Source organism: Aedes aegypti, chromosome 2 (genome assembly GCF_002204515.2).
Source record: "Aedes aegypti strain LVP_AGWG chromosome 2, AaegL5.0 Primary Assembly, whole genome shotgun sequence".
Classification (NCBI taxonomy): Eukaryota; Metazoa; Arthropoda; class Insecta; order Diptera; family Culicidae; genus Aedes; species Aedes aegypti.
Window position 1 is genome coordinate 58,679,508 of NC_035108.1, and position 15,338 is coordinate 58,694,845.

At 37.0% G+C, this 15,338-nt stretch overlaps 2 protein-coding genes across 4 annotated transcripts in view; one reads left to right on the forward strand and one right to left on the reverse strand.

The window, feature by feature from the left end:
* Positions 1-15,338, reverse strand: part of LOC110675582 (serine/arginine repetitive matrix protein 5) — a 135,638-nt gene that overhangs the window by 54,781 nt on the left and 65,519 nt on the right. The gene's annotated exons all lie outside the window — the stretch shown is intronic.
* LOC5568102 lies at positions 1,638-13,724 on the forward strand. The gene is made up of 2 exons (XM_001651991.2): positions 1,638-2,141; positions 12,752-13,724. The coding sequence occupies exons 1-2, from the start codon at positions 2,000-2,002 to the stop codon at positions 13,621-13,623; spliced, it is 1,014 nt and encodes a 337-aa protein (XP_001652041.1). The 5' UTR covers positions 1,638-1,999; the 3' UTR covers positions 13,624-13,724.

Below are 15,338 nucleotides of genomic sequence, written 5' to 3' on the forward strand. Positions count from 1 at the left end.
ATAAAATCCTAGAGAAATTTATTGAAAAACATTGAACAGAAGCTTATGTAGAAATAGTCGGAATAATGGCTGGTGTGAGGCTTCAAATCTTGCCTAACTTATGATATCGGTCTAAAAGCCATTGGTAACCGATTGTATTGCTTGGAATTTTCCGGCAAATAATGGACCGATATAAAAACTATCACCACTGGGAGATAGAGGAGAATTTTCTATTCATCGTAGAATTGTCAAATAACATGTAAATCAGTTTTTTCAGTAACTACAAGCTATATGTACTCTCGGTTATCGATGGCTTTAAGGACGAGATCATAAGTTATGCGAGATAATACATTTTGAAGAATCCATGGTGATTGAAAAATTACTCGAACAATGTTTGGAGCATGCAATATTGGATACATTTTCAGTCGATTTTTTTTAGGAATTGCTGGAGGAGTTATCAATAGATTTCCTAGAAGAATTTTGGAGCAATAGCTGAGATTAATCGTAGATGAATTGAAGATGAAAATGGCAGGAGAAATAACGGAAAAAATTGGCGCAGGATCTCCTTGAGGAATTTCTTCGAAAACGGTAGCGAACTCGCCAAGGTATATTTTTAACTGCCAAAATCTTATTTTTGCATGAACGTCTAGAAATTGTGTTAGTTTTTTGCACGGGTTTCAAAATTATGAAAGTTTTTTTTTATCAAAATGCAAAATCAGAACCGGATGTAAATTATAACAATAACTTTGGAATAAGACCTTGGAGATTTTCTTGGAAGAACTTCTGCAGAAGTCTTTAGGAGATCTGCTAGAGTAATTATTGGCAATATCAATTGAAAACTGGAATTCTCTGGAAGAAATCCTGAAATAGCATTTTGGAAATCTTTCAGAGTGATCCCTGTGTAAATTCGTGATTAGGTATTTCAAATCAGAGTTCTCTGAAAGGAGAAAGAAAATAGATCATTTAAGAGATCATTTCGATTGAAGAGACTTTAGAGGCCTTCCATTGAAAATAGAGACTTACTCTAAAATAGAAATCAAGTCTCTAAAAAGAAAAAGAAATAGAATGAAGTCTGCTACCAGCCCTGAAGCTTGTATAGAAATAGTGAACTTAGTCTGTTTGACGTTAGCAAGACATACTCCCGAGTAGAAGCGAAGTTCTGGCCAGTGATGGAAAGAGCAGCTGTTGGTCAGATCTTACAAGAATATGATATGCCAATGTTGTTCCGGGAGTAAATTTTAAATGTCATTTACTGATCTCTTAATTTTTATATCCTTCAAGTTAATATCTCTTATAGCTGTCCATATCAATATTAGCTATTACTCACTTGTTCTCACTTAATGTGTCGCCGAAAAGAAACCTGGTCCATCTACATCGAAAGCAAACCTGATTAATCTAAAAACTTTGGAAAATATTAAACAGTGGAATTCAATTCAATTCTATAGAAAATAAAAATATGCAACTTTAAGAACTTCAATTTTTAAAGTTTTCTCCGGCCATGCGCCACTGTGCGTCGGTAATTGAATGTGCTTAGTGCACATAAATTTCCGTACCTACCAGGGCACCGCATAACATTATAAATATGATTATGAGATGAAACTATGAAACCGAATGCGAATAGTCGTGAGAGAACCGACCGACCGAACGACAATCGAGAATGAAGTGTTTTCTGTACCTCGAGTCGAATGGAGAGCCCCTTGCCTTTTCCGATCATCATAAAAGTGATTCTACAAGCCCCGCACAATACACATAGAGAAGAACCAACAGCCACATTAACATGTCTCTCACGTTCACTTTGACGCATGTACCAGTTCAGTCTGACTGTGTAGTCGGGTTTTCAGCCATTTTCATTTTGACTGTCTTGCTGGTTAGATGTGATTTTCTCCTTTGACGTTAGGGCGACTGAGCAAAAATAAAAAGGGTGGTGGATTGAAAATTTCTATTTCTGGTTTTTGAAAGTAAGATTTGGATTCGATTTGAACCTGAAACCGGGATTCCGGTGGAGTGTGGTGCGTTCAAAATGAGTGACAAAGATTCGATGGAACCGCCACCGGAAGAAGGCATCGAAATCGAACCCATGGACGAGTTCGACTGTCTGGAGCTGGAGAAGACAATCATCAACGAGTGGGGAATGCAAAGAAGTTCATTGAACAGGATGATTTGTAAGTATAATATCGTATCGTATCGTTTTGTCGTCGTTGAGAATCGAGTCGATTTGAACATGTACTGTATAACCCAACAGGCGTCGTTGTTGTTTGAGAATGCGCATGCTCTCCCGTGTTTGGTGGACTCGTGTTCGCGCTCAATTCCGCAGACCCGTGTGTCGTCGGGTATGTGAATCAACTTTTATTACACTATGATTGGTATTAACGCTGACATTGTTCGAGGAAATTAATTATGCGGGGAAGCATACAAGCGAGAGTTCAGATCGTCTTCGACCTTTTTTTTTCCAAGACCGTTCAAGACGTTAAAAAAGTAATGTTTTATTGAGAACTCTTCAAAATGGCTTTAGATGGCATTACTGTTCGATTGGTATCGAAAGAGTCAATTATATTGGCGTGTTACATTCAGATACCATTAGTTACATATTGAAGATAACGATATCGAAAGTTCGCCCAAGTTGAAGTAGCTGTAGCACGCCGTACAGTCTACCGACGCACAAATGCTCATGTAACTAGCAACACTGCTTGGAAAGAGTTGAAAAAAAATCTTAAATTTACAACATAATAGAAAAATAGAACGTTTAGCAAAAAATGAATAAATTTCTTTTCATGTAGTGTACAACATTATTTAATAGCTGGCAACACTGCTTAAGTAAAATCTATAAAACTAAATAAGTAGGGATTTCTGAATATTATTTAGTTTAATTTGTACAATATCCTTGTTTTCTCATGTTTCACATGAAATATCTCACGATCTAAATTAAATATTGAAAAACCGTCTTGAACAAAGTTGCTTAGAAGATCAAGAACTGACATGCGGTGATTATTCAGATTCGAGATTTTGCCATTAGGCGGCGCCAGTGAGCATGAATTTTCTACTTTTGTTTTGCGTATATTTAAGAATCCACTTAGAAAGATATCGCCTTTAGAAAAAGTTGTTCAGTAAATCAAAGGGCTATCATTGTTCGAGCTAGTTGATTCAAAATTTTGCCACCAGACAACACTAGTATGCTTGAAATTTTTGTTTTGCAGATATCTTAGGAGCCTGTTCATCTAGAAAGATAGCGTCTTAGGCAAAGTTGTTGAGAAAGTCAAGGGCTATCCCTATTTGAGCCATGAGATTCAAGTCACCAGGTTTCGTTAGTAAGCATTAAACTTTGGTTTTGCAGATATCGCAGCATCCATATAAAGATGGCGTCTTAGGCAAAGTTGTTCAGTAACTCAAGGGCTTGAGTTACTGAACAGTTTTGCCACTGTTGAAACAAAATCATTGTTTGAAACAAAATGTTGCTACAAGATGGCGCCAGTGAGCATGAAACATTTGTTTTGCGCTCAACCACTGGCGATAGCCCGAATCTTCAGCAAAGTTGTTGTATGCAATTTGTGTTATCCATTGCGTTCGGTGAAGCGAAACACAATCATTTACGACGTTCGAATCTTCAGCAAAGTTATTGTATGCAATTTGTGTTATCCATTGCGTTCGGTAAAGCGAAACACAATTTACGACGTTGGCAACATTGGTCATACGGAACGAAAAAGTTAAATCTACTACCTTATTCACGACAAGATAGCAAAATACCAAATATTCAGCAAAACAACCCACTCCTTCCAATCATTTCAAAAAAGTTTTAAATGCTAACCTGCTTATGTGATGAGATTATAGTTCTATCAAATTTTTAGTCTTTTCGGAGAGGATTAGAGGTAGCCTAAAGACGTTGTAGTTTATAGGATGCAAAAAGAATACTGCTAACAACGGTTGAACTATCATATCCATGTTGATGTTAGTATGAAATGAAAAAAAGTTGCTGAATGAATAAATTCTTCTAGAATCGATTTTGTTTGAGATTTCTGCGAAAGTTCACTGAAGTATAATTCCACATAGAGCTTACTAATAGGCTCACTTTAAGGAGAAAACCAGAGTGGATAGGTGAGGTAGTGCTAGCCTTTTTGTTTACAATCATCTGACACAGGCAGTCGTGCGATTGGCTTCTGATTGGTTGGAGAAACAGTGTTGCCAAGAATTATTCAAATATTATTGAAATAAGACCGCATCAACGCTTACAGTACAATGTACTCACTTTGATAATAGCCAAAAAAATTTCTTTCTTTAGTAGCTTTCTTTATTATGCTTTGCAAAAATAAGTTTTCATTTCGAGATGTTTTTCTAAGTGATTGGAACTATTCAAGTATTTGGAGCATTTTCATATAAATCTCCATAGTCTTTTTGTCACCTTTAGGGTTAAGATGCATCGAAGCCAAATATCAAATATTCAAGAGCGCAAATCACAATACAGCGGTTTGAGCTGAGAACTTGATCGATTCGTCACTTGCGAGTGATAACCAGTTGATCAAGTTTGCAGTTTAAACAGATGTCTAGTTCTCTATATTCGATGAAGATGCACCTCAAATCACCACCAAGAATGCTCAAAATTTCACGGAACACTATTTTAATTGTAAAGAAGATATGGAAAATCATATTTTATTTTTTTGTATGTAATTTGGACTGGCCAATTGTATATATTACAACATATTTTTGGAAGTTAGCAACACTGTTAAGAAGTGGAATATCTCAAATAATAAGGGATATTAAGAAATGCTCTAATGTGCGAAGTGTCATCCGTTGTTACTAGAATGTGCATCCCGGGATGAAAAATCCCGGGATTTGACAAATTTCGGGATTTCCCCTTTCCCCGGGTTTTACTTCTGACATCCCAGGTTTCCCGAAATGAGCGTAGAATGAGATGGAAACCACTAAATTTCAATGAAAAACAATGACATTTTTCCTAATTATCAAGCCTTATTTAATAAAAAAAGAAATACATCATGGAATAAAGTATAAACGAGCAATTATTTTCATGATAAGACCAATTTACTAAAGAAGAAACACCGTTTAATAAGCCTAGGCTGAGAAAGCAAATTTAAAAGCACACCAAAATTTTAGTCAATAGTTTTTAGTAATGAACTCTTAGCAATACCTTCAATTCTCTTTAATCGTTTCTTTTGTATTGAAGTTTTGTCGACTTTTCAAAGGTCTGAATCAAATGGCTTTGATATTATGACTTAATTCTTTACCATACTTTCATTCATAAGTGTTATAGTGAATTCGAAAAAATCACTAGCAAACCTGTAAATAGTCAAGCTAAGTTTTATTTTTGGTAAGTTTCTTCATTAGAATAAGAAAGTCATACATGAAATGTAATTTGTTGTAGTCACCATATTCCCAAGGAAAGTTACATTAATTTTTTATATCATTGAAAGAACATTGTATTGTTGAATTTGGTCTTTCATTTCAACCAAAATACTAGTTTTATTGAAAAATTGAGAAATCCCGAAATTTCCCGGGACAAGCTTAGATTTTTGTCCCGAATCCCGGGACGAGCAAAATGGCCGGGAAATGGACACTCTAGTTGTTACATATGACTATTCTATTCTGTTATATTCTAAGCGCTTACACAGCCAATATAGAAAATCATCCTGGAAATTGCGGAATTTCTTCCAGAATTTTCTTGCCAGCATTAATATTTGCAGCAAATTGGTAATATGATACAAACATTAAAATGGCAAGGCCCACTGTGCAGACTTTGTATTGAAGATAGTTTCGAAATTGCTGGCGATCAGATTATTCACTCATGAATAATCTGATAGACGAGAATTTCTAAACTGTTTGAAGGAAGAAACGGGGACAACCGTATCAACCGTTTCATTTCAGGGCATAGATAAAACCGTTGGGAGTGCTTTGGCTTAAGCGCCATTACTTGCTCGCTGAAATGAAAGGGAAACATTTCTATTCCCATTATGAAACAAATCAATGGGAAACATAGGAGCAAGAATAGACATTCATACATTGCCAAAATCAAAATTGAGACTGACCAAGTAGCAAAAGTGATGATGTTTCGGAAAAATTGCCCGCTGTGAAATACTTATCCATGGTTAAATCCATACACAAATTTGTCATAAAACTAGAATTGACTCGTTCACATCAAGCATTTCAAAAATAATCAAATGGAATTCTCTCACCAAATTAATATTTAACGCCTTCTTTCTCCAATCGTAAGTCCAAGAAGTTCTCCATGATTGAAACAGGACACCTGCTTGAAGTCTTGTTAATCAGGATCATCTGCTGCCATATTCGACATTTTTTTTGGGTCAGTGTCCCCCTCCATCAAATTTCTCCAGCTCTCAATTACAAACAATCTTCAACTAGCAGCAAAAGCTAAATATTTCTTCAAATATCATATGCTTACTTCACAAAAATCAGGTATTCAACTAAATTACACTTTTTGTACGCAACAAAATGACAACCACATTTTTCTAACGTCCGTACACGCTCCCACCCATTGTTACATAAGGCTATGAAACATTCTTTATACAGCTGGCAACACTGCTCAAACAAAAAGAAAAATAACTAAATATTTCAATGTTATAGAAACATAGCAACTTCGATTACTGAGAAAGATAAGAGTGGCTGTCTAGTGTTTAATGCAGGATACAAAAATATATTGTTAGCTGGCAGCACTGCTAATGTACTGTATCCGATAGTATATAAAATGTACTAAAATCGTTTTCTTCTCCAAACTGGTCAATATCAAATAACTATATCTCCACCATTTTTTTTTCTGCGAAGAACTGAATTCTGAGAGTAAAAATACACAAAGACAAAAAGTGATCTAGCAGAAAAACAATGCGTCAAATCATGTTGCTGTCTTCATTGAATGATTAAGGACAAATGCGTTGAAAGCATATAAATGATTTGATACAGAAAACAGGCTGCATCACTTTCTGTCTTGGTGCATTTTTACTGTTAAAATTCTGTACCTGTAGCTGCAGAATCAATAGTTTTCATATCACACATTGATTCAATAATTCTTTAAATCTAAGATAATTTGAAGTTTGTTTCAGCAAAAACCGGTTTAGAAGCTAAAGTTATCTGAAGTTGATCATTTTTTATGAAAAAGTTTCTTTGGTACATTTTGTATGTTGAATATTATAGTATCAAACAAGGTTTAACATCTTAAACCAGTTTTAAGTTGTGTTCATTAAATTCCACCAAAATCCATCATGGTCCTTAGACATCATATTCCCTCACTTTAAGCCCCTTTTAAAACAGCTTATATGCTTCGAAAGAAGTGTACATGCGTTCAAGGGGGTCTTAGGGTTAACCAGAATTACATTTCAAGGCCATTTACGGCACTCTTCAGAGGGCATTCAAGATTACAGTGGGAGTGGGGGCTTATGTTAGGTTGAGCTTGTCATAAGCGAATCTGAAACGGGATTTTGATCACCTTGAGATCTGTTTGGACACTGTTAACATTATCCTGAACTTCATAATGTGTAACAGGAGAGTCATAATGGAGCATTGCGTGAGGGGGCATTTAGAAACCATTATACCCCAATATGACCCCTAAACTACACCAACTTATAAAGATCGGAAGAAGTACAAAGGTGTCCAAGGGAGTCTGAGGGGGGCCAAATTCGCGCTCCAGGACAATTTACGGTCCTTTTCAGGAAAGAGGCGTATAAGCAGGGTGGCCAGTGAAAAGTCATTTTCAAATTCCCGGTTTTCTCCCGGTTTTTTCCCGATATTTCAAAAATATTCCCGGTTTAATTGAAAGCTAAAAAACGAAAATTACAATTTTTACCATTTCAAAATTGATGTTTTTTTTTACAAGTTTTTTGGTCATACGTCAAAACATTCTATTTGGCGTTAGATAGAAATCAGATTGTTTTTCCGCGCATCAAAATTTGGGCCATACTTTTTCTGCTAAAGTTGTGTCTGATCTATGAAACGATATTTTATCGTCTGTCGATTTAAATAATCGTGGAATTTGTTATGAAAACGTTTAGTGTAAACAAAATTGACTATTGTTTGTTTGATAGGATCTAGTGAATCTTAGAATGAATCATAGTTTTAACTTTTAACTGACACACAGTCTTAATAGTCTAAGTTAATTCCGAAAAATGTTTAGCCATAGAATATTGAAGTATCAAGTGATACTTTTTCTGCTAAAGTTGTGTCTGATCTATGAAACGATATTTTATCGTCTGTCGATTTAAATAATCGTGGAATTTGTTATGAAAACGTTTAGTGTAAACAAAATTGACTATTGTTTGTTTGATAGGACCTAGTGAATCTTAGAATGAATCATAGTTTTAACTTTTAACTGACACACAGTCTTAATAGTCTAAGTTGATTCCGAAAAATGTTTAGCCATAGAATATTAAAGTATCAAGTGATAGGATTTTTAGGTAAAATTCATAGAAAGTTGTTCTTACATATCATTACTGCATAGTACATTTTATTTTTCATATGTTTGTACTGACCCATATACACACTAAGCTCATTTTACCAGAAATCGGTGAATTTCACCGTAATCTCAACAGTTGAACAGTTCGGTGAAATAAATAATTTCGTCGGAATTTTACGGATTCCGGTGAATTTTTACCGAATACTGTAATAATTTACCGTGCTCCGTTTTATTTTATCGAACTGTTCGGCTGTTGAGATTTCACAGGAATCCGTAAAACAATTCAAGTGTGCAATGTACTAGAGCAAACAAGACTGAAGTTTTGTTCTCTAAAAGTCAGAAAATGCGTTTGATCCTCGCATACTCTGGTGATAAACTTTCTACCTTCGAAACTATTATGCAGTACTCAATCAATATCAATATCTTCATTAACGAGATTTTTAGCCCTAGACTAATTTATCTCGGTACCAACGGCTTTACTTCCCTTCCGAAGGAAGTCGTCACTTTGACTATTTGCGTCATTAGTGACTGTCTCAGAGATGAGATTCGATCCCAGGTCCTCAGCGTGTATTCTTACCACTACACCAGATCCATTCCCTTAAGGTGATTATAGAACGAAGCCACACCTCAAATTTTCAAGAGCACAAGGACTTGAAAACCCCAGTCTTGTGCACTTGAAAATTCAATATTTTGCTTCGTTTTATAATCACCTTAATACATTACTTTGTTAAGTATCAGAGGATGGAATAAATCTTAAAGAACGTTTATTTTATGTTCGCATTTTCGCATTTTTTTATACTGGTTGTACTGGTTGTAACATTACCTGGCATGCAAAATTTTCCCGGTATTCATTGAAATTCCCGTATATTTCCCGGTTTTCTCCCGGTAATTTGAAATTCCCGGCTTTTTCCCGGTTTTCCCGATTTCCCGGTGCGCTGGTCACCCTGTATAAGATTTCGGTAGGGTTAAAAGTGAGGTTGGAAATGATTATAAACTTTTCTGTAACCACTGAAAATCTCATTTTTATCACATTAACCTTTAATCTCAGTCCGTGATAGAGTGTCCATTTCCCGGCCATTTTGCTCGTCCCGGGAATCGGGACAAAAATCTATGCTTGTCCCGGGAAATCCCGGGATCCCGGGATATATAAAATTTTTAACAAAATTAGCGTTTTGGTTGAAATGGATGTACAAATTTAACAATACGATTTTTTTCACTGAAATAAACAGATAATGTAACTTTTCAAAATAGTATGATAATTATAGCAAATCGCTTTTCAGATAAGATTTTTTTTATTCTGATGGAGTAACCTAACAAAAATCAAAATTTAGCTTGACTAATTACGGGTTTGCTATGGATTTTTTAAATTCTCTATATCATTTTTATTTATATTTATTTTAAAGTAATTTGCTTCAAACATTTGAAAAGTCATAAAAACTTTAGAACAAAAGAAATGATTAAAGATCATTGTTAAACTTTTTCGTAGTCCGACTGGAACGCGGACTACGAAAAAGTTTAACAAACTCGAAATTCAGTTTTTCTATGGTTGAGCGTATTGAACCTCAAACTGGTATGATGCGATTGATATTTTCGACAGTCCAATATTTAGGACCATTCACTAGAGAGACTGAAAAAAGCTGATTTTATTTCGAGGAATGCCTGAACCTGCTCGAATTCACCTATTGATTTGTGATTGTTATCGATAATATAAAAATACACGGACACCGTCTTCAGCCATTTAGCTGCACAGACTGTAACTTAACACTAGACAACGGACAAGCATGCTCCAGTGGCACAACCTAGAAATATTCCTGACGAAAAGTTTCAATGGCTGAAGCGGGAATCGAACCCACCGCACGGCCACGAGGCCCACAATATAAACTAAGAATTCAATTTAGTGCATTTCACGGTTATTGAAGAGAGTAGTTCAAGAAATTGTGCGTACAAATCGTCCACGCTATAGCTAACTAATGATAATTCTCTACTACTACTACTACTACTACTACGATCGCTACCCGACTGGAACGCGGACTACGAAAAAGTTTAACAATCATTGAAGGTATTGTAGATCATGCAAAAAGTTAATTACTAAACATTATAGACTGAAGTTTACTGCCGTGAATCGCTAGTCAATTCTATCTGCATTTTGGTCAAAATTGAGTTCATATCAGTTTTCATTATATCTTCTAACTTCTAATGATCTTTCAGCTGCGCTAACGAGAAATCACTTTTTGTTCAGTAAAACTAGGAAAAAACATCAAGTCGCATTGTCCCATAGTGAGAGTAAATGCATGTCAGTCCCACCGCAGATTTTCGCATCGTGTAACATAAAAATGAATCGTTATTTGATCATCTTTATGTTTTTCTTAGAATAGTAACTAGCCTGGCCCAAAAAAGTGGTAAAACTCAACGGGGCACCCCCTAGATATGTACCTTAGGGTAAGAAAAATGCTTTTTCAAAATTTCAACTCATTTGGTTGCTCCCCCAGCTGGCGCATTCAATTCGAATTTTGTATGGAATATACGTTTCAAATATATTGAAAATTGACCCTATGTCACTGTTTCGTTCCGTTTACCAGTGTTAATCACGTTCAATTGAGCCCAGAATGACAAATTTACTAGTTGATACCCTAATGAATATAGTTGCAGAAGGTTGTAACTGGATTTAAGCTAATTTTTATTACTCTTTCAGTTGTTGAAAGTTAGGCTGAGATCAGCACTCCCGTACAATCACTTATATGCATGCACCTTCTACCGCAGCTCGCCCAGCGTCATAGGTGGCTATGATGCGCTAAGTGGCTACCATCGAGATATGCTGCAGAAATACTAAGCAGTATTGCAAATATACTTCAGATAGCTAAAATGCCAACTTTCTCAATTTTAATCATCATACAATCTTCTACAATATTGTTCGCTATGATATCAAGTGATGTTTTTGTCATTCTGAGTGCAATTGAACACGATCAACAATAATTATCGTGACCCAATCAGGAGATGATGTTCTATTTCCCATATGTTTGAGCTGAAAATCCCATATTATCTTCAATTCAATTGCGCAAGCTCATGGAACGACCAAATGAGCTGATATTTTCAGGAAGTCTTCCTCTAACCCTAAATAATAATCCTGGTGGGTGCCCCGTGGAATTATACAACTTTATTTTTCTCCCATACTGAGCTGGGCCAGTCTAATAGTAACGGAGTGAACAGCGATCATTGAGATCGAAACATGTTCCAATCTCCTGGATTTGTTTTGAATATTTATATGGAAAACGAGCCAGAAAATTTCTCAGTCCATTTTCTCAATGCCTACTTTTTACAGATGGTACTGACTGCGATTTTCGGCAATTTAGGTCTACTTTTAAATAGAAGCATTAAAACTTTGCAACTAGACATATAAGATTATGTGTTTCTTACTTGGTAAACTAACTTTTTTTCAAGAAAATAATAACTCGTTTATTATTTTATTTTTATTATACTTTTCTACTTTATCAAATAAAGGTTGGTAGTGAGGAAAATTGTCATTGTTTTTCATTAAAATTTAGTGATTTTCGTCAAATTCTTCGTACATTTCGGGAATCCCGGGATTCTCGCGATATTAGAAAAAAATCCCGGGAAACGGGAAATCCCGAAATTTGTCAAATCCCGGGATTTTTTGTCCCGGGATGTCCCGGGATGGACACTCTAGTCCGTGATATAAGTCATGTTTAGAATTTTAGACAAAACGCTATTGTACTAATGTTGCGTCATTTACCCTGTATGGCATTAAACTTGCATGGCATCTAATTTCATTTAACATTCACCTAATATTCGAATTAGACGTCTTGCAGCGGTTTCAGTTGTCACTGAAATTAACTTATACTTTCGAACAGTGTTGGCAGCCGTCGAATTAGCTTTTTTTGTACTTCATAAGTCTTTGTTTAGTAGCTGTTATCTACTCTACTATCATTGAACGTTCAATTTTATTACAGTCAACTTTTCGTTACTCGATGTTCTGTATATCGAGTTAGAGAACCATAGTAAAAGTTAGTTTTCAAGACTAACTCGATGATCCCTTGAATCGCAGTTGCACTGGTTTTGTGTTCTGTAACACGATACCTCTCTAACACTATAGTCTCTTCAACATCGAGTTATGGAGGGTTGACTTTATCTTGTCTTCAAGTTTCTTTACAAATTTGCAGTACATCATCATGACCGTCAAATTTGATAAGTTGTGAAGATATTGAACATTAATTGAAACCGTCGTAAAAAAGTGGTCGTAAAATGATGAGAATTTGAAGTGTATAACTGATTCATACTAATTGAACAAGTATATCAAAGATCCCCTTCCCCAAGACTTGAATTAATTCTGATCCCTTCCATTTGCAGACTGCGGCATCACGACTCGCTGTCTGGAGCTGATTCAAGACGCCGAGGTAAACGAACTGTTCAACGACCCGCGGATGCTGGGACAGAAAATCGTTTTCAAGCACCGTGTAAAAGAACTGCAAACCAATGTCCTACTACAGCAAGTGGGTTCCCGCAAGCGGCGCCACTGCTCATCGGAAATGAGCTTCAACAACAAACTCGATGACAATCCGCCCAACGCACCGGCGATGATCCTCTCCGACTCGATGCCTCAGCAACCGAAGAAGATCAAACTGGAAGACGAAGACGATCCACTGCTCACGGACGCATCTCTCCTCGAACCGGAGCAGTCCCTGGAGGCCTCGGATCAAGCCATCCGTCTGCATGACCACCTCCCAGCGATCCAGAACGGAACGCTGGTCAAACCCACCACGGCCAACGCCCTGGCCGGAAACCTCCCCATTCGCATTTCAGCCGAAGGGCTTCGACAGCTGCTGCAAGCCAGTCGCCAAGGTCAGTGGGTCCTGTCCTACTACGGCACGTACCACTCGATGAACCGGAAGATTCAGGCTGCCCTCACTCACTGTATCGTGGAGCAGTTCCTGGTGTACAACATCATGTTCTCGCACCGGTTGATGCGACACTACGCCCACATCATCACCCAGCTCTTCCCTACGGAATGTGCCGAGGTGTACTACAAGCCGGCCCAAACCCTGGGCTGGAAGCGGACTTGTGCGTCCGGGAAGTTGATGGACCGCTGGGCTAACCAGAGGATGCGCCATAAGGATCGCTATCCGCAGCAGCGGCCGAGGATCTTGGATGATACTTCCGACCAGAGGACGTTTGCCGAGATGTCCCTGGTGATAGGGCAACACCTCATCGGTGGACTGTGAGTGCCAGGACTGAGTGTGGAGAGATTCGTAGCGAGAACTAGTCAGCGTGGAATGTGAGATTTGTGGGTTGGATGAATGAATAAACGAGATTCTTGATTAATTTTGGATGTTTATATTCATTTTTTTAGTTTTTCTCACTTCGGTAATAAGGACTCAAGGATGACCTATCCGGATACCCAAACAGACCTCATAAGAGCCCTAGTAAAAAGGAATTTCTAAAAAAAATTTTGCAAGGATTTTTGAAGTAATCGCTGGCGCAGTTGCTGGTGGAATCCCTCTAAGAAGCCCTGGAGGATTACTTGAAGGGACTTCTGGAGGATTCTCTGGATGATTACTTGGAGGGCTTCGTTGAATTCCTAGTGGAATCCATGGGCGACTCTGGAGGGGTACTTAGCTTTTTTTATAAAATTGTTTATTTTAACGTTCCTTGTGCATTAGAATCATTTTTAGGCAATCAAAACAGCAATCCACGAAGGAATTCTGAAGCAATCCCTGGAGGAATTTTTGGAAGAATTTTTGAAGCACTCTTTGGACTAATTCCAGTCGGAATTCCTTTAGGAATTCCATGGAGGAACCCTTAAAGGAAACCCAAAAAGAATCCCTGGATGAGCTATCTCTGGAAGAATCCCATTAGAATCGATCATTTGCTAAAAATGAAACAATAGATTTACGGGGCCCAGATAGCCGTAGCGGTAAACGCGCAGCTATTCAGCATGACCATGCTGAGGGTCGTGGGTTCGAATCCCGCTGGTCGAGGATCTTTTCGCAAAGGAAATTTTCTCGATTCCCAGGGCATAGAGTATCTTCGTACCTGCCACACGATATACACATGCAAAAATGGTCAATCGGCAAAGAAAGCTCTCAGTTAATAACTGTGGAAGTGCTCATAAGAACACTAATCTGAGAAGCAGGCTTTGTCCCAGTTGGGACGTAATGCCAGAAAGAAGAAGAAGAAGATTTCTCTCGAACGGACAGGTATTCTAGTAAAACAAAAACGATCGTTAATTCAGTTTGTCAGTTATGATAAAAATACGTTCTAGTTTTTCTCCAAGTGTTGATCAATTGGAAGAAAACTGCTTTTTCAGTTTTGACAAATAATCGATTCTTACTAGAGCCTTAAAGAATTCGTTAGAAACCCCTCATGGAATTTCTCTAAAATTCAATCTTAAATATTAGTATCAACCTGGATTAAAAATTTTAGTATGAATTGGAATTGAAACTTCAACAAATGCGCCATAACTAACATCACTTCTTTGAGCTCCACAATTTGGCAAAAAATAACTAGGTAGGCATAATATTTCGTAGATCTTTTCGCACTTCTACCATATTTTAAAAATGTTCAATAAATTTAAGGAGATAAATTCGTTGTATGGTAGATTTTCAAATATTACACAAGCTATAAACACGCAAATTGCTAGTCCGTACCTTTATGCTTAGACACGGTCCACAAATTACGTAACGCTCAAATGGGGATAAGGAGGTAGACTCAAGCGTTTCGACTTTTCGACTACATTTTTTTTTAAAATTTCCGTACAAAAAGCTTTACAGAGAGGGATGGGGCCAAAAAGTTCATTTTTTACGTTACCACGATGCTTCCAAGACCGGTATTATCAGAAAAAAAAACCATTAAATCTGTGCTCACCATTTCCCGTGATTATGAAAAGAAATGTTTTCTTGATCAAACATTCATTGGTTCACAGTAGGGGTTTTCAAGT